This window comes from Orussus abietinus, unplaced genomic scaffold (assembly GCF_000612105.2).
Source record: "Orussus abietinus isolate OABI.00-Male unplaced genomic scaffold, Oabi_2.0 scaffold50, whole genome shotgun sequence".
NCBI classification, from domain to species: Eukaryota; Metazoa; Arthropoda; class Insecta; order Hymenoptera; family Orussidae; genus Orussus; species Orussus abietinus.
The window spans coordinates 312,229-332,287 of record NW_019394232.1 but is presented as its reverse complement, the minus strand read 5'-3'; the positions used below and the strand labels follow the sequence as shown (position 1 = coordinate 332,287).

Sequence of the window (20,059 nt, the reverse complement as noted above, 5' to 3'; positions counted from 1 at the left end):
TTAAAATTCATCTTTCGAGCGAGACGCTGCGATTTATTTAAAATATACGCATCTATAGCGTTCGAGGCGTTTTTAGGCGTTTTGAGCCGCTAGCGGTGACTGTTAGATGGGGCCACCGTCGCGATGACGTCACCCCCCCACCAGAAATGAATTGCGCTACTACTGAGTATCAGGTGGCAAGTGCATTAGTCGTCCGCATCCTCTGTCGGGGGTCGCATCGGATGCGATCGCGTGATCCTGCCCGTGAGCAATCTCCCAACCTCGTCTCCGTTTGAACGAGTCCATATCCGGTGCTGAGAAACTTTCGTTCAACGCCACATGTCGCTCTTTTCGAAAGTCCCACTGTAACTAGACACGCGATTGGCCGGTACGGTGGTCTAGGGGAAACGGGCAACGCGATTGGCCGGTCTAACGGAAACGAGCGACGCGATTGGTCGAGGGGGCTTCCCGCCGAATCCGGCCTCGTGATTGGCCCGTTCGAGCCCCGTAACGTACCGCCAGCTGTTGGGGCTACGTTGTTTGAAATCGAACGGCGGAACAGCGCGGATCAGCGCAGAGCCAAGAGGCGTGAGAGAAGCCTGGAGAAGCCGAGCCGGTGCCTTTGATTCCCGAGGTGACCGATTATACCTCGAGAATGCCAGGCCGAGTTTGACTCGACCGTTGACGACTCCGAGGCTACGGACGGACCCCGTGTGTCTCCCGAGCCACCTGGTTGGACGACCTGACCCGGTAAGCACCTTCAGCCCAGGCCTCGAAGTCGTAAACACGCCGAGCGATCTCGAGCGGTTCAAAATATTCACCGACTCGGCGGACGCTTCGATCATGGCTGCTGTTCGCGCACACGAGGACCAGGAAAATCGCCTCGGCGAACCGCGCCGAGCCAAGGAAAACCTCCCCGCGCCCCTCCAACAGAAGCGCGCGGTTCTCGGAGTTCTCCACAACAATTTGAACAGGAACTCCAAGCCGGTAAATATACCTAAGTTTGGTTTTCATTTAACCTTGCCTCCTTTCGCTTGCTTGCTCGCTTCTCATGTTAACGGAAAGAGAAAATTGTGAAATTATTGAACACGTGAAATTGTTATTATTTTTTCTTTTCAAGGATTTGAGTAATTTTAATATCATTGTTGCTTTTTAGCTTCTAGTCGTTTGTATTAAATTTATTTGCGGTTTCAGGAAATTTGCGGAAAGGATGAGAAGTATCCAAAAGGAAAGGCGTTTCTGCCGACACAGTTTGAACCCTTCAAAATATATGAGGATAAAAAGGAGGAACCGGCATTTAAAGTGTACGAAGATAAGTTGGAAGAGGAGACATCCGTTGTTCTTAGAGAATCTAAGGAAATCGTCAAGGTAACTGTCAAGCAAACTACGGAGATATCAAGTAAAGTGGAATGGAAGGAACCACCTGCGGAGTCGAAGCCTGTCGCGGCGAATGTCCTGCCGACGGTTCGTGCCAGCCCGAAGGAAAAGGATATCAATGAGGAAATTAAAGAATCGCTGTTTGAAGGTCTCTCTCATTCCCTCATCGAGGAAAGTCCTATGTCTTTAGAGAAGTCTACTTTCTCGGGATCCACAAGGAAAGATCGCCGGGCGTTAAGGGAAACGAGTAAGGCTCTTAGGATCAATTTCTTCGATGTAGACGAATACAGGGCTGATATTTACAATTATCTTCGTACAGCTGAGGTGAGTACAATTATAGGTTTGGTAGTTATTTTGACAGAAACGTGAAAAATGTTATCAGACTTTCTGACATTAATTGCGGTTCGATTACAGACGCAACACAGGCCAAAACCCGGGTACATGAAGAAACAACCCGATATTACTTATTCCATGCGGTCGATATTGGTCGATTGGCTGGTAGAAGTTGCCGAAGAGTACCAGCTACACAGCGAAACATTTTACTTGGCTGTTTCATACATCGACCGTTTCTTGTCCTACATGAGTGTAGTGCGTGCAAAGTTACAACTCGTCGGTACAGCTGCAATGTTTATTGCCGCGTAAGTGCACTTTGATTCGAGTTTTCAAATTCTCAAAGAGAGAAAAATTTCAGAATTCTAATTCTTCGAATCTGACGATTAACGAGTTTTATTGCATTCTCCAGGAAATATGAAGAGATCTATCCCCCAGATGTTGGTGAATTTGTATATATCACAGATGATACCTACTCGAAGAAGCAGGTCCTACGAATGGAGCACCTCATCCTGCGAGTTCTGTCCTTTGATCTCACTGTACCGACGCCGTTGGCTTTCCTCACATGTTATTGCATCAGTAATAACCTTTCGGACAAGATACAGCATTTGGCAATGGTTAGTCGCTTTCTGTACTAATTTGATATTAAGTGAAATTTTGCTCGAATGAAACTTGTGTAATGTGGTTGAATTACATTGTTTTCAGTACTTGTGTGAACTGTCGACACTCGAGGCTGATCCATATCTACAATATCCACCGAGTCTGCTCGCTGCTTCCGCCGTGGCATTGGCTCGACATACTCTGCTCGAGGAAGCTTGGCCTCACGAATTGGAGTTGTCCACGGGATACAGCTTGCAGGACCTCAAGGAATGCATATCCTGCCTCAACCGGACGTTCGCAAATGCCCCGAACATTCCACAGAAGGCGATACAGGAGAAATACAAAAAGAACAAGTGAGTCTTAACAATTATTAAACTGATTGAGGGGATGTGAGGGGTCAATCGTTCATGAAACTTTTCTCCAAACTGGGTGTATCGATTCGTTTCAAACTTCACCTCTCGTATCAACTTATGCTGTCATTTCTAAAATCCAGATACTCGTTTCCCTTTTCCTCGAAGGTTTCACCGTTCTCTCTGAAATTCTTTTAGATTTGGCCATGTGTCTATGCTGCTTCCACGCAGTACCAAGATCATGGAGTGCGAGGATGACACCGAGGAGAGTGCTTAGTCAGAGTCTTCGGCACGAAGAAGCCGTGTTGGATTTGTCGACCCTGTTATACACGCGAGGGCGAATGGTGACTAACGAACCTCCAGGGAACGAGCCATTCGCTGCCAAAGGATTGCTACTGCTACTAGGAGGGGATCGGCCCAAGACTGACCGATATCTTGCAATCGGATTTGTGCATGCACGGTTAACACTTTACTCAACTCGAGGTCGAGCAATGTCTTTGCGCAAGAAAAAGCGTTCACAGCCATGCTCGTGTATGCAGATCTGAGAATGAGAATTTATAAATGTCATTACAAGTCGGCGTATACCTCGGAAAGCTACAACTCTGTCTGGCACTCCCTCGTTGCCCGAGTTCTACTTTGAAAGTACTTATTAGAACGACAGTTTCTTAACACCAGGGATTAACCATTCTGTGCGAACCAGTGAAGAAGAAAAACAAAGCCTAGAATAAAAAAGGGTTTCTTTGCGTCTATTTAAAGATTTTGTGTAAATTGTGTAACGTGTATGCTTCGAGTGATCGGTGGGGAGAACCGGATGACGAGGAGGAATCGAGTGCTGAGTTTTGTTAATTAATTAATTGCTAGTTCCAAGGATCTAAAAATCCAGGAATACCGAATGCATGTAGGAATTGTGTCCTAAGAAAAGAATGAAATAATGGCAGTTGCCTCGCACGTATGTGTCAGTACTTGTTACGTACTAAGTATACATAATTGTTGTGCGAAGGCACTGCTGATTTCTGTGCACATAACCTCCGATGGGAAGATCGGATGTAAGACGCGACGATTATTTAAACTAAATAGGACAGGGTCTTTGCGCAGCACTTAGGTTTTCTCGAATGTGTAAGTTGTACGGGGAGGTCGAAATTATTTAAACCAAATTGCACCGTGTCTTTCGCAGCGACCAGATCTGCATACTCGAGTAAAAGTGAAATTGGCTGAGCGTTATTAAATGCAAAGAAGAAAAAGTCAGGAAGTGATTCGAACAAGCGTTCTTCAGGGCTACGTAATTATATTAACTAGTGAGGCTGCAGGTCACGTTATTCCGAATTTGTTAGTACTTTTTGCGGTAGGCATTATTTTCTTCTTTTTTCCTTCCACATTTTCTGTGCGATTTATTTTTTTTTTTTTCAACCGGACCCACCTCAGAAAATAGCTGGAAATTTCTTTCGGCGAGTCGACAGACGATTAGGCTTTATTTTTATTCCTTTGTTTATGTGTATGCAATTCAGGGACTTTATGTGGAACGATTAGAATCTTCAAATTGATCCTGGTTACTTCTAACTGGTACTTTCCGATGCCTTGTACAGTTATTTATTTCCTATGTTTCTTAGTGCCTTTTCTTTCCGCACAGATCTGGTAGTTGGCATGCAAACGTAAGTTATTGCAGAGAGCGTGGTGTCATTTTGTGCCCAGCCCTTAAGGTGACATGAAAGGGTCCTTCATTTTATGCGCAGCCCTTAAGGTGACATGAAAGGGTCCTTCGATACATACAAACCTGAAAATGTTCATGAAACTTTTCTCCAAATCGTTTGCACCGAGTCATTTAAAATGTTAATACCTGATTACGAGGGCCCTAAGAAATTTCTTCTTTCAAACGGAATATTTCTTTTATTTAGTCTAGCCTAGAACCAAGATAGCATTTCTTTTCTTTTGGTAAAAAATAATATTTCACTAGCGTTGCGTTATTCCCTAGAGCCTCCACTATCACGTGCTAATGTTTCATATGATTCTGGGCACTCGATTAGGAGNGGGGTTGAAAATTTCGATTTGTATCAGGAACATAGGACAACCGAGGAGGTATCTCGCACCGCAAGAAGATTAACATTAACTTAGGTCTACGAGTGATCTTAAAGGATCAGGAATAGGCGATTAGAGGGTTCGCTAGACACGCTCGTCTAATTAAACGTACTCATTACTTATTATTCCATAACTTCCTTTATTACAATAATTGTTTTACAGTTTATTATACAAGTAGCGAAAGTATATAAGTCCTGGAGCCCGTTTAAAAGGGTATTAACAAATAGTCCAGTCTTGTCAGCTTCTTCTTCTCTCGTTTCTTCAGCTGGAGACCTCGAAGAGTATCCGGCCACCTCCTGGGGCTCGATGTCGAATCCAGGGCAAGGATTCCCTCTTCCACACCTTGGGAATTCCTTGAAATTACAAGCCACACATCTTTCGCAACATCAATTGTATTTAGATAACGATAGAATTGAAAATATCCAATTTATAGTACACACGTGAACGTCCACCTTTTCTCGTTACAATCGAGACCTGCAAATAAATCGGGAAATCCAAAGGCAAGGGCGACTGCTTTTCTCGATAATATATTTAAATAACAAACTTGCACATAATATCGATATAACACGCATCCACAAAGTGGAAAACATTTAGTGCCCCATGCGTGGAAAGTGGTGTACTCCTCTTCGTGCGCTCGCGTACATGTGTGTATAGGTCCTACAAAGTGTGTACGAATAACTTCCATAGTTACATCCTAACATAATCGAAATATCAGTCTTAGAATTAATACAACAGCAGTCGTTAAGGCAGCACGATTTATCTGGACGTAATCGAGGGACCAGGGCCTCAAAAGAACCCGACACAATATCCAAGGTTCAACGAGAATTCCCAAACCTCGTCTCTGTACATTCCGAAAAGACAAAGGAAAGTCTACCGACCACATAATAAAACCACGAATTAGGATAAGGAGATAGAACGCCATGTATCGAAATCGTCCCCACCAAGGCCTACAAGAGCCTGCTCGATGAGAGTTCGCAATAAAAAATTATCGCAGCCTTGATTGCAAAATTAAAACCATTTCGGGTAATAAAAGTCGTTAGGAAATGTTTCGCGTTGAGTCTCCTTATCCTACATTATAATTAAAACCTTCGGTACATGAGTTAAGTAAGGTATACCGCGCGGCCGTCGCGTTCATTATTTAACGCATAATTATCCTACGAGTACGATCTTAAGGGCTACGTGTAAATGTACAATTAGTGAAAGGAGGTCCTAGTTCGATTCTTCGTCGCCTTTCGTCGTTATTCCTTACTCTTTTATGACCGATTGCTTCACCGGATCGCGAGTCCTCTGCGCGTCGGCCGCCGCCATCTTGAATCGCGAGAGGCCCCTTCGTCCTTCCACGCGCGTTTAATTTCTTTTTCACGATCTCTGCCGACTTAAACCTAACGAGTAGCCCTAATCTATAGGTGAAGACAATCAGTCCGCCACTGATCTAGACTCTTTCGTCATAAACAACCCCGACGATAGTACGCAACGTTCACAAGAGTTCGATCGAGCGAAATGGCTGGGCCACTTCCGCAGAAGAATCAAAGATGGCGGACGCCTTGAGAACACCAGCGACGTATTCCCATATATCGAGTTATCGGTATAATATTATGATAACATTCTTAGATCATTTAGGAAGTCGTTGCGGTATTCATTATTCATAATAAGACCCATCTATCATCATTACAATACGCCATTAACTGTGCGGCTCGCAAGATCGCATGATTAATATCCGCATATCGGGCGTTACAAATTCGACAGATCCATTCTTCGCCATATCGTTAAAGGCATCGGTGAGTCGCAGTCTTGTAAAACTCCCGGTAAAGGAAAAAAGAAGAAAAGTAATTCCAACGAATAAACAGAGGCAACAATAAAAACTGTATCCGCAGGTAACTCCGTAAAAAGGACGAGTCGGAATATATTCGACTTATCGAACAACTCGTACGAGTTTCTCTTTCGGGAAGCTCCTACGGTGTCAAAGTTCGCCCGAAAGGGCACCCCAAAAAACCCCGTAGAATCTCCCTATATCTCTTATCATTCATTATCGCAGATTCGCCCGGTATTTCCCGGAGGTTAAAAAAAATCCGAGGGACCGTCCCGCCATGTAAACAAATACATTTCAAAAGTACATTACCACGTACACTTTCGAAATACATTTATCCCCACATGGGTAATCATCCCGAATCTTCCTTTTTCCTTTTTTTCCCCAAAAGAAAAATTCCCATAAAAACGAAGATATCTCGATCGAGCCGTTGGACGGCTCCGATAAGGCAACTATTTTAATCTATACTGTGTATACAGTAATAATAGGCCCTACATAGATGTAATAAAAAAATCAATACTAGCCTGTAATACAGTAATATATATATATATATATCTATCTATCTATATATAATATTTATATAATTTATATAATATGTATCTGCATATATAGATCTATCATCTCATCTCTAGGAAACCCGAACGGTTGTTTGTATATATATAAAAAAAAAAATGTTTAAACAAAAGCAAGAGGACTGTCCAGTAGGCATTGTGCTTAATCGGTCTTTCAGTCTTATATATCGATATATCGAACTCAGCTGGCTCGTCGTACAATGAGGTAGACATCGATCCTATAACGATATAGTCTATATATCAGGATATGTATTGTGAGCAATATTGCATCTGTATCCCAGGGCCATGTTCTGTCACCGATAGTCTATCCTTAAGTTTACAACAAATTAACAGCGATATATCAGTCGTCAACGAAATCGATCGGCGTACGGTGTTAATAATAAAGAAAAGAGAAAATGGGGAGAAAAAAAAAAGTTAATAATAAATGGTAAAAAAAAAAGAATAATAATCCTGTCCCGCGGCGGAGCATTTAATGTCGCCTAGGAATACTCCGAGGAGAGAATGTCTTATCTAGTAATATATGCTTAATGGTAATATAATAATATACAATAATGCCTCGCTAACTACACGAAGAAAAATAAAATTGGTTCATTTCGGGAGATTGGTTCTTCACGAGTTTTAATTCACTCGACTAAACTCGTTCGCATAGATCGACTAAAGTGGTTTAGTTTAAATCTACGATTGGTTTTGCTAATTTTAATAATTTTATAAAATATCTCGGATGCACATAAGTTACTTTAATATACGTCAAAAATTATTAATCAAAGGATTTAGTTTAGTTGGCCGTATAATAACCATAATCTATGGTTAAACAAATATCGTTATCAATTGAACCAATTATTTTTCTCGATGTAGTGCCGTCCTTTTCCCTCTTGTATTAAGGCAACTCTTCGCCTCTCTTTCTCGCTTACAGTCCTAGAACGTGTTAATCGATTGCAAATTAATTGTCGAATCACAATGTTTCATATATATATGTATGTATATATGTATATATATAATCTTTAAACAATAAGTGTCGATACGCTCACCGGTCCAAAAATGCCGCAACGCGGAAAAACATTCAATCTCAAAATGGCGCCCTTTTTCATTTCTCCGAACGTTTAATTAATTAAAAAAAAAAATCGGATCTGACATGCGAACGACTCCTGAGGTACTCGTTGTTTAAAAACGGAGAATAGGATATGTACACGAAGAAAACTAATTTGGTTCACTTAACAAAATCGCTTAACTGCATTTAATTAATCTAAAAAAAAATGTTTCGGTCGATCGAGCCGAATTTTAATTTGTTTCGATCGCTGATAAAAACCGATGGAAATTAATGTAACCGATATAAAAAAAACCAACATTGATAAAAATCAATGGATATTTACATACACTTGTCCATATAACGCGTTTCATATAGAAAAACGTAAAATGGAAAAGATAAAAAATTAATAAATGTACAAATATACGTAATAATTTGTATAAGCGGACCAAATTAATTATTTCATGTTAATGACCCGAGTAAAAATGATTAACCGAAGGATTTAATCATGTAAATTCGGTTGTTCATACGGTAACCATGTTCCATGATTAAACTGATAATAATTGTTATCGATCCAACGAAATATTTTTCTGCGTTGTATATTACAGGGACCTATTGTTAATACCTGGAAGTGGTTACGGAACAATTGTTACTTATCATGCTACACCCACCAGGTATATATGATTAGGTATTAGTGTATATAAATATATCTTGCTATTTCTTTATCCAGTCTTTGCAACCTGAGTATGATATGGATAACGGAGGTAACTTTGGCAACCCTATTGAACAATTAATCAGTGAATTGCGTTGTACTCATGGTGATAGTTGGATGATAACCATCCAAAATGGGTACGATATCTCACGCGATATCATTACCCCTCTATAAATATATCTGGTTAGTATTTATGCAGTCTTTGTAACCTGAGTATGGTATAGATAACGGAGACAATGGCTAAGGGTAAAGAGACCCAGGAAAGAGTGTAATGACTTTAAGAGGTATTTGCGCAATGCGGACGGAAGTACCCTGAGAAGAAACGACATTAAGGTGATATGAAATTCTACATTCTACCTATATATTTTTTTTTTTTTTCCTGAACACAAATCACTCCCTAACTCTCGTTACTCTTAGACCATTGACAACTCCATGGAACAATGCTATTGCTAACAGTTTTGGTACGCGTAAGTAATGTTCAGTCTCTTAGAGTAATCGACGCCGAGTCAGTCTTATGGGAGAAAATAATGCACTCGGAGTGTTCAAACTCTGGGCGGCTTCCCCCGTCTTTTTTAACAGTGTCGGAACATTATGTTCGAGTTACTTCGAATTGCATTACGTCGAAGTGGTCGCACAATGCGACTGTTGGGTTTAAACCGGCTTAAGAATTAATCCCTGAGGTGTACCTCTCCATTAAGGCGAAGTGGACAGTCGGGTGCTCTCCCTTAAGGGATGCGCACGTTAACCCTTTGAGCGGTAGCCCTTTTGCCGTATGGGCGAATTTCCTCAGCCCGGGCAAGCCAAACTGAACCAAACGTCGGACGCACTAATGGGTCCATGGCGCTCAAAGGGTTAGACCCTTAATTCCGACCGCCTTGACATACATCCAGGAGTCAACGTCGTGTCAATGAGAAAACAGGGCGAGGCTGATAACGATAAGGGAATCTCGAGTCGACATTTTGATACTCCTTGAAAATTCTAAATGCAAACCTTAAGGCGACGCGATAGACATTTTGATACTCCTTGAAAATTCTAAATGCAATCCTTAAGGCGACGCGATAGGCATTCTGATACTCCTTAAAAGCTCTAATCGCAAACCTTAAGGCGACGCGATAGAGGCCCGGAAGTTTCGTTAAAAAATGTCGACTCGGATCCGGAATTCCCGAGGTCCAGCTCAGTTGAGGCCGACGTTGTCCGTGGGGTCGTGGATCTCCTCCTTGACGATCGACATCGGAGGCACGATGACCCTGACGTCCGTCTTCCTGGAGACGGAGAGGTCCTCTACCTGGTCCTCGTTCGCGAGGTTGGCCAGGTTGGCCAGGTTGGCCTGTTGCTTCGCCAAGGGGAGGACGGATGGACTGGGACTTCGTCTAGCCATGTCCAGAGCCTCTCTGTCTCCAGGGTCGGGCCTGGTTTTCGGATAACTCGTGTTCTCTGCCAGGAGGCTCGCGTTGTTCTCGCTCTCCCCCTCCGAGAGGCCTCCTCCGCTCCCGTAGATGCTGCCGTTAGCGTTCCCGCCGATCCCATAGGGGAAGCAAGCCCCGCTGCCGTTGGAGCCGCGCTTGAAGGGACGGGAAGTCGTGATGCCTAATTTTTTTACCTTGTCGTAGAGGGTGCGCGAGGGTACCCCGTACTTCCTGGCAGCTTGCAAGGCACTCATCCCGGACCGCACCGCCTCGATGGCCGACATGATGTCGTTCCTTGTATACTGCTTGTACCGCTTCCACTCGGGCTTGTGCACGGGCACGTAGTTGGCGATACCTGGAACACGGATTTCCGCCTTAAGTCGACACAAAAAGGTAATTACATCCTAGCAGGAAGATATTTGATCAAACTTCATTAGTGAAATAATGAATTTTATCAACGATTAAGAAATGAATATATCTTTTATCCGGGCAGATGGCCCCTTCGATTCGAAGATAGTCAACCTGGTGGAGTCCTCACCCGACTTGGTGTCCCCAGGATAGGACTGGGGCGAGGACGCGCGTTTCTCGTCCTCGTCCATCATGGAGACGTCCGTGTAAGGACTATGAAGAGCCTCTCCGTGGATTAATTCGGCGCTGTTCCTCCTGTCGTTGTCGTTATCCGATCCGTTGCTGCTAGGTCTGAACTGAGTCTCGTGTCCCTCGTGGTGAATCCCAGGAGCCCCCTGGGAGCTATCGGCGTGGCCCTGGCCTAAGACGGTCCTGAGGATAGGAGTGTCCCGGTTGACGAGCTGGTTCTGGTATTTCCTTCGTTTCGGCGGCGTGGTTTCGATATTCTCGTCGTAAGACCCAGCCAGGACGGCCCCGGGGTGTTGGGGGTGTCGAGGCTGGACCTGGGGCTCGGGGTTAGCGTGTTGCGGGAGATGAGGGAGTCCTGGGAGGGCCCACATCGGGAGAGACATCCTGGCCGGGGTCCTGTCCATGGAGGACTTCCCATAAAGACCGTACGGGCTGACGGTGGAGTGCGGAGGAGATATCTGCCCACTGCTGTGGACGGCTCCGGGGTTGGTGCTGGTGCTGATGGCCGGTGGCGGCGACCTGGACGGCTCGGCTTCCTCTCGTCTACCCTGGGACCCGTTCTCCTCCACCAGGCCCTTCACCTTCAGGACCTCCGCCACCTTCAGGAGGCCTCCTAGCTGCTCCTGGGCGACGTTCACCTCTCCTCGGTACATGTACTCCAGGATCGCCTTGATCTCCGAGTACTTGACGTCCTTGAGGACCACTATCGGGTGTTTGCAGGGCAGGTCGATGAAGAGGGCCTGGAAGTACGAGGAGCAGGCTGCCAGGACCATCTTGTGGCACTTCACCGAGGAACCCCCGTCCACGGCTAGGGTCACGTCCGTGAAGGCCTCGTTCTCCAGCAGCTCGTCGAACACCGTCAGCAGGTTCGACCGGTGGTTGTTCCACCGGAGGCAGTACTGCTGCGACGCGGTGCACATCGTGAGGGGTGTCTTCGCTTTAATCTGGAATTATATGGATAGGTTATGGAATGATATTGATAGGTCATGAAATCGTAGGGATAGGTTATGGAATGATATTGATAGATCATGAAATTATATGGATAGGTCATGGAATCATATTAATCATATTAATAGATCATGGAATCATATGGATAAGTCCTCGTCTAAATCAGGAAAAATCCACCGAGGGTTGGAAAACTCCTCGCGCAATATCGCGGGTAGGGGAAGAAAAAGCTGCAGGTGAAATCGGCTTTGGGGTGGGAATAGCTTTCCAAAGGCGGAAACCGGCCAGAGGGGTAATTGACCAGCAGGGGATGGATAAGGGTAAGGGTACCATTATGGGACCCCATTGTCAGCCCAGGGACGGATTCGACACGCTCACCGTATTCGCGGGACAATCCCGAACGATAACTGGCCCTCGAAACAAAAGACAACGCCTAGTCGTTTTTACCCGGAGAAAGTTGAAAATCCAAAAAAAAAGAAAATTACCTAACCGGATTAACCTCTTCAAAGGAATAAAAACTACGCGATCCCTCCATTCTCTTTTCCCTGATATTACCCCGTTAAACCTGCCCTGTTAAAGGTGGACGTTAAAATGTATACGCCATTTCATGAAAAAAAAAAAGACTAATATTATTTGGTAAAATGTAAAATAAATTAATTAAATAGGTGAAGAAATTCTTTTATACCAGGAAATCAAGTTGCGATCTGGCCAACTATTTCGGATGTTTTTCGGAGGACTCATAGATTGGCAGAGTTTAAAGGGCAAGTTTATCGGGAAGAATGCTTCCCAAATACTCCCACTACTCCTCGGGGGGAACACGTGCGCATTCCCATTATATTCCGCGTTTACTGCGCAGAAAAGGAAGACGGCAGTCACGGTTCACTCGGGCAAGGCCACCTCGGCCCCCGAAAGATCGATACAAACATAAATATCTGCATTTTCCGGAGCAACATAACCTCCCCGCTTTATCGCGCCTTCTACGTCCTTTCGACCCCTAACCTCAATTTTCCCCAACCAAAGGACCTACAAAAAAATGTTCCTCAAAAGTTTGCGAAAATTTTCACCCTCCCCGTATTTTGTATCTACAAATAAATGGTATTCAAACGTTTGCGAGAATTTTCATCCTTCGCGAAGGACGAACGGTGGAGGGCCACGTAGGAAACGATAAACAGGAACCGGCGCATTCCGAATACGTAATCGCCACGCAATCGGGTAGAGAACCTTTCGGCTTACGTCAGGAACCTGCCTCTTAGCGCATACAACGGCGACGAGAAGAAAACAACTTGACACGGGCACGAGCCGGGAGCAAATAAACAACTCCGCTCCCAGCTAATAAAAACGCCCGAAAAAACAAGATGGCTACCAGACTAAAGGATGGCAACCCATCCAGATGATTTACAGTTTCAAACGAGTACCCGCAAGCAACACCTTTCACGAGGGGAATTTCATGCAAATTTAACATCGCTTGTCTATTTTCTAGTCATTTCTAGCGTTGTAAAATCGACGGTTTAGGTGGTCGAAATTCGAGGAGCGTCGTCGAGGGGAGACGGATTCGCCATATTGGAAAAGCGATGCCGCGGGCGATTCCTCCGTCCCGATTAAAAATAACCAACGCCAGCCTCGGGGAATAGTTTCCCACATTATGGCGGAGAAAAAGTAGCGCGCTCCCTAATCGCCATAACCCCGAATCGGCAGTCAGTCACGGTCGCCGCTTCTCCTCGTTTTTATTGCCTACGTCTTCCTCGGCTTCGCGGTATACGAAACAAAATGGCGGACCCGTTCGCAAACGAGCGTACTTACGCGCATGATTTAAATAAATCATTCCTCGCTTTTATACCCTACTACTTCGCGAAATACAAAACAAAATGGCGGACCGTTTGCAAATGAAAATATATACGAGTAATGATTTAAATAATCCTTTTCTCGTTATTATTACCTACGACTTTCGGAAATACGAAACAAAATGGCGGACCGTTTGCAAATGAAAATATATACGCGTAATGATTTAAATAATCGTTTCCTCGTTATTCTACCCTAATGATTTACCGTTAAAAAAAATGTTACCTTTCTAAGTAGTCGGCAGAAAAATGCTTGTCTATTAACCCTGCGTACCTTCGGCCTGGTATATCGAGTCGGCAAATTCCTCAAGAATTAGTTGTCTAATTACCCAACCGTGGGTCCGGGAGTCTTAATTTGCTTCGAATTCGAGGTTTCGACGGATTCCAGGAAGGAGCCGTCAAATTACAACTCGCAAAGTAGTTTCGGTGACTGTCGTAATCCCTAATCCTAATCGCCTCGCTATTCGGTACGTCGATAAGGATATCCGTTCAAAATGGCGAATGTGAAACGAAATGAATGGGAATACTAGAAACGTTTCGATAATTACCGATATCGTATACGAATGTTTAAACGTTCCCCCGCCACTTAACGAATTGCGGTATTCTTTTTTGTCCTTTTCTTGCCTTTCCTACAAAATCCGTGAAATTTCGGGGGAAAAATATACGTAGACCGCGGTTCCTCGGGATCGGCCGGAAGTGCCGGTTGTCGCCACTTCCGCCTTATTCGCTCGATCGCGCAGTGACTCACGGATTCGGTGAGTCGAAGCCCTTCTGCGTTTTCCACGTGCCTCGATCGCGACATCTGCGGTTTCCCCTCCTTCGTTCGAGGAACGTTAGAAAATTACGAGAGATATTCCGACGCGAACTCGATAACGAACAATTTTTTTTCTTTTTTTTTTCAACGGAACTTCCTTACATCACCGTACGTCGTCAAAAGATATTACAAGATAATATCAAAACGTTTCATGTATATATTGGTTTGGCAACTAAATTGCGGATTCCTCGACAGATGGTATTATATTAAAAAGTCCGCAGTCACTTGGTTGCCAGCCCAATGGAACGACCCTTTCGTATCACCTTAACCTTAACGCAAATTTGTACATATAATAACCTTAAAAGCGCAACTTTGAACAGTGCAGGGGGAAAGAGAAAAAAAATAAAACTGGAACTCCGGCGTTTACATCGGCCGGGATTTGGGTGGACTTACTTGAAAGCTGCGCCGCAGATCTCCCCGGGAGGTTAGGGGACGGTGAAAGAGTCTCGGGTGCCTAGGGCAGGCTCGTCTCCATGTATAAAATGCCCTCGGGAAGTCGAGGAAGGCCAGGAACTCGGGACGTTCAAGATAGGGATCCGGAGAGGAGCGTCATCGTCTCCGCGGAGTCCGCGGTGGTCGTTCGGTTGACTTCGGCAACCCTCGGGGACGCTCGGCTCGGTCACGTGTACCGGGGGTGGGGGTGGGCCGGGAGTAGTCCGCTCGGCGCGAGTGGATTTCAGCGAAGGCGACGCTCGCGCGAAGGCGGCGTTTAAAGACTGAAGGGCTGCGGGCTGCTCGGCCGCGGTAGGACCCTGCCCGGGAAAACTCGGCCGACCGGTCGGCGAGGGCGAGACGGCCGCCGAAGTTCCACACTCTTTTCCACGCACGGGAACCCCCACCCCGGGAAACTGCACCGCGCGCGGCTGCACGCCACACCCGCACGAATTCTGAAAGGAGGTTGGACGAAACCGAAAACGCGGGCCCCTCTGCCCCCCTCTCCCTCCGCACTCCACCAAGATGGCGGCCGTGACTATCGTTGTCTAGGTCTAGGGCCGTTCGAGCCAGCATGCCCCTCGCTCTACGCGCGAGGGTAGATCGAAGCCTCGAATCGTCAAAATATGTTTCGCCATAAGGTGAAACTTCGATTCGGGAAAAGTTTCGCTATAAGGTGAAACTTTGATTCGGGAAAAGTTTCGCTATATGGTGAAACTTCGAGTCGGGAAAAGTTTCGCTATATGGTGAAACTTCGGGTGGTGAAGAGTTTCGCCGCATGGTGAAACTTCGAGTCGCGAAAAATTTCACCTCGTGGCGGTACCTCGATTTCCAGGATTATTCGTTACAGCTTTCCTGCGAACTGGCCCCTCCTTGGCGGGGAAGTTCGCCCAAGGTCCATGGAGTAAGGCGAGGGGTAGATGGCGGGTCGCCGCGTCGCGCACCCCTCGGGGAAGATCATCGACTCTGGAGCCTGATGGAATTCGGGGCCGAGGCGAGTGGCTGCCCTTTTCTCTGGGTTTTGGAGGTTAGGCTAGGTCCTGCACTCCCGTGGCTCACGGTCAATCTCGAGATGTAACTCGGAGGATTCTCTGGCGAGGGTTTCGAGTTTTCGACCGTTTTAACCGAACCGGGAAAAAGGGTTATTACGGAGTCGAGGGTCAGCCGATCTCTCGGGGATGATAAAGTGAGGTTGAGAGGTTTTCGGAATTGTTGGGACCCGAGAGAAAATCCTGGGGTCCGACGTCCAGCTGGAATCCAAGCCTGGGCCCGGCTCGCTCTCTCTCTCACTCCGATTCTCGTTGGTTAGGTTAGGTTGCGTCGCCAGAGCCGTTCTAGGTGGCCAATGGCAGCCGATGGCCCCGAAAAAGCGGAGTCGAGCGAAGTCACGGCTCTTGGGAGCAGAGGGGTGGACCGTCTTGCCTGGCTTTCCAATTCTTAGCCTTGGCCGAAACCGCGGAGCCTGATTTTACTTTGTTCTAGGGCCAGGGAGAGAAAATAGGCCAGGGTTTATCGCCTCCGCAGGAGGGTGGAACTCCTTCCCTCGAAGCCGCCATCTTGCCTCCTCGGCCGCACTTCTTTCTGCAACAGAGAACACCTTCGTATTCCGTACGACTTTCCCTGCCCGAAAACCTAATCCCAGATAATTAAATCATGTCCTTTCGAGTTTACAGCACCCCATAAATCACCCAACAATGCCGAAATACGTGCCCTCTAGCATCCTCACTTGTGCAGTGATATGCCCATCTCAAACCCCGCCGAAACAAAACAAAAAAAATATATATATAATGACAAAATAAAAGAATATATAAAAACGTATATATAATGACCCTTTCGTATTACCTTAAGAAAGTCGAATCGCATGGCTTTCGTCTAGGATGCGATAATAAAACCGATCGGCGTAAAGGCAGAGATTTAGGTCGATGCTCCGTAGCTAGGACGGACTCTTCGAGGCTCAAGGCCAAGCGCATACCCAGTTTTCCACGCGTGCATGCGCATAGACGCAGCGCGCATGTAGACTCACGACGCGCCCGCACCGCGGCGCACACAGACACGGCGAACTAGCTGCGCGACCATGTGGGCGCGCCGCGACTCACACATGCGAGCCGCGGCTCACGGACGCGTGCCGCGATACACATGCGGGCCGCGGCTCACGGACGCGCGCCGCGACTCACACATGCGCGCTACGTCTCATAGCGGTGCACGAATCCGCTCCCCTCCCGGAGGCCTCTGATTGGCCGGCGCGCGTTGCGCCTTTCTCGGTCCGTGCACTCTGCGCGGGAGGGAGTGGTGGAAACTCGTAGGCCAGCCACCCTTAGAACGACCTTGGATGCGTTCCATTGCCTTGCTTTTCTAGCTCCTCGATGCCTCGCACCGGGTATACATGCCGATTTTTACAACGCAGGATTCTACGAGTTTTTTTTTCCTCGACTCGCTTAAAATCCTTCGCGCTATTATAAACGATTTACAATACGACGTTAATATGGCGGTCATTAGGAAGAACCTGACCCCCATGAAATTTCAAAGTAAAAAAATGTCTATAAATATTTTTGACATTTTTTTATTATAAAATGAAATCTCATGAGTATCAGAACCTACGTAAGAGCTTTGATATTCACGTAATGAAGTTTTAAGCGATTTGGTACACCCAGTTAATTAGAAAAGTTTCATGAACGATTGGCCTTTCGGATGCCCTTGACGCTACTATAAATTAATATGTACACGTGTATATATACATATAGTAAAGGTACGGACAGTCAAAATGTGTAGATCGTCGAAATGAATGCCTCTGGAGAGCGTTTTAAGGGGTCTTCTGGGTTGCCAAGTGGGAAACGTCGGCTCGTTGAGGAAAATCGCCACCACGCCCTTCTTCGCTCGAGCGCGCCCGCCGATGGCGGTGTTAGTGACCATAGTCGTGACGATGGCATCGGCATCGTACTCGCTGGTATTGGTTAGGTTTATCGTCCGTGATCCTCGCCTTCTGTTGGCGTCACATGTGGTTCGAGGGACGCAGGGTGCGCCTTCTTGAAATCCGATGCCCGGGGAGATACCTAGCGCGGAGGATCGCGAAATGGCGGCGGCGACCGCCACGTAGGAGCCTCGTCTCGTTTATCCGTCTACAAACCGCCTTATCCATGGCGCGATACGCGGAAGATACCCGCCGCAAACATGGCCGCGCGCATAGATTACGGACGCGTATCGAAAGCGCGTAAACCCTATCCCGAAGTGGCGAGCGGGTCGCTCGATACGGCCGCGCGCGCCGCCATTTTGAATCCGGCTCGCCTCGGCCAATCTGTGGTTTTTAGATAGTAATAGGAAATTCAGGCGCCCCCCGACATAGGAAATATACCGATAATTAGATGCTTCCAGGTAGAGAGAAGCCACAAATGACGCAACGGACCCCCTCTGTCGCTCAACGAAAGGAACGTGAATTTTTTTCCGCGAGGCGGCACGTCGACTCTCGAGGAGCTCGAGCGCGCCGCCATCTTGTAAAGGGTTCGCGGCCTTCCAATCGATCTGCATTTCCACGAAATACGGTTACTAATTTAAACGCCCCCGAGTTTGGGAGGCTATCATCTAACCGCATTCCTCCCGGCAAACCGTACATTCCGACAACCCTGAAATTCGACTTAGAAACCATGAAGCATTGAATATCTACAGGGAGACGACCTGCCAATCCGCCATCTTGAAAACGCCCCGCGATCCAGAAATTCGCAAACGCGATTTCCTTCCAACAATTACTGAAAAGTCAATAAGAGGCTTAACAAAATACCTCTATGGTTCAATGCACTTTTCTTTTTTTCCCACGGTGAGAATGCAAACGTCTTCCTTCCCGTTTTTACAAGTAATCATTCGCGGGAAGGTAACGAAGTAACGAAATAAGTGTCGAGGCCCTAACATCGGAGAAACTCGAAAGTTGAGAGCCCACGCAAAAGGCAGCCCGTACGAGTCGTCGACGGAAAATCGCCACGACTTCCCCCTCGAGATGCATTTATCTGCGTCCGGATGAATTCCTGTGTAAATCGGTGTGTAAGTTTCGGCGTACTTGTGTGGGGAACTTTCGGGCTCGGGGCGGACGAGTGAGAGCGCTCACGTGTATACGTACGCGGGAGTGCATGCGCTCACGCGAGCGCGCTCACGTGTGTCCTCTCGCGCATCTACGCGTCCACTAATAGACGCGCCGCGTGTGTCGGTGGACGTCTAGGAGAGACGCAGAGAGGAGGAATGCCACGGTGGCAAGGTGAATCTTTGTCCCGTTGCGCCCTCCGAAAATTCCCTCTCCAAGCCGGATGGCCGATGCGGGTCTTCCCACGAACATTTTCTTTTTTCCTTTTCTCCTTCTTTTTTTTTCTCGTACCTCCCCCCAGCCCCTCGCCCCCGCCTAGCACCACCGATCTCGCGAACTAGGATCCTCTCGACTGCCTTTTCGGTTGATAACGCGGACTACGAGACGCTTTTTTAAGGGGGCGAATTCCTATTGACGATTTTAAAACATTCCGTTTTATATTGATGTGATTCATTGTAAGAACCTTGCGAGTACCTATTCCCTTTCATATGTACAAACTAAACAAGCACTACCGCCATAAGTTCTATTTTAAAACCACATTAAACAGTCTACTTAATGTACGACACCTGGTTTACTAAGACAATGCAGATGTGCGGAAAAAGAAAAGAAAAAAAAGAAAAAGACACGGTTTGCGTTTTAATCCCATTTGGGAAATGCGTTCTAGGAACAGGTGTTTCCGAGCAACGGTTCTCTCCTCATCCCTTTGAGAATCGCACCTGTTCCTGGGGATGCTGGGAAAAAGGACCCTGAATAGGTGCATCCTGTGACAAAGGAGAGGTGTCCCGGGTTTACAGAAAAATACCGGTTTTTCCGCGAAGACGCAATCTACGGGACGGAATTTTAGGTCTACCTCGGTACAATCGAATATCATTTCTCCGGTGGAGTGGCAGGCCGCATACGTGCCATCTTCCTCGGAGGAAAGATAGGAAAAACATGGGGAAGATATTTATAATCGTGAAACGGCACTATCGGGCTTAGCGATGGGTAAACATTCGGTTTCTCCGGTTCTTGGGCCCAAGATAATGTCCCACGTAGAATTTCGGGCCTTCCCTAACGCGTTTGCATTCTCACCGTTCGCCCATCCGTCCGCACAATTAAAAAAAAAAAAATAATTCCCAAGGATATTACATAAAAAAA

The 20,059-nt window shown here is 46.4% G+C and overlaps 2 protein-coding genes across 2 annotated transcripts; one reads left to right on the top strand and one right to left on the bottom strand.

The window, feature by feature from the left end:
- Nucleotides 1-3,813, top strand: LOC105703331 (cyclin-A2). Its single transcript, XM_012431655.2, has 6 exons — nt 1-966; nt 1,174-1,680; nt 1,771-1,994; nt 2,099-2,303; nt 2,392-2,639; nt 2,835-3,813. Exons 1-6 carry the CDS (start codon nt 823-825, stop codon nt 2,911-2,913), a joined length of 1,407 nt encoding a protein of 468 aa, XP_012287078.1. The 5' UTR covers nt 1-822; the 3' UTR covers nt 2,914-3,813.
- Nucleotides 3,814-9,757: 5,944 nt separating this feature from the next.
- LOC105702656 (broad-complex core protein isoforms 1/2/3/4/5) lies at nt 9,758-11,747 on the bottom strand. Its single transcript, XM_012430379.1, has 2 exons — nt 10,769-11,747; nt 9,758-10,585 (listed from the first exon to the last, which is right to left on the bottom strand). The coding sequence occupies exons 1-2, from the start codon at nt 11,745-11,747 to the stop codon at nt 9,999-10,001; spliced, it is 1,566 nt and encodes a 521-aa protein (XP_012285802.1). The 3' UTR covers nt 9,758-9,998.
- Between the last annotated feature and the right edge of the window lie 8,312 nt (nt 11,748-20,059).

Bases quoted from the DNA above. Each gene is read 5' to 3' on its own strand.
- LOC105703331 (XM_012431655.2), top strand. From the start codon at position 823: ATGGCTGCTGTTCGCGCACACGAGGACCAGGAAAATCGCCTCGGCGAA. The intron at 1,681-1,770 runs GTGAGTACAATT...GTTCGATTACAG, and splicing joins ATTATCTTCGTACAGCTGAG to ACGCAACACAGGCCAAAACC. The intron at 1,995-2,098 runs GTAAGTGCACTT...TGCATTCTCCAG, and splicing joins GCTGCAATGTTTATTGCCGC to GAAATATGAAGAGATCTATC.
- LOC105702656 (XM_012430379.1), bottom strand. From the start codon at position 11,747: ATGTGCACCGCGTCGCAGCAGTACTGCCTCCGGTGGAACAACCACCGG. The intron at 10,586-10,768 runs GTGAGGACTCCA...TCCGTGTTCCAG, and splicing joins TCCTGGGGACACCAAGTCGG to GTATCGCCAACTACGTGCCC.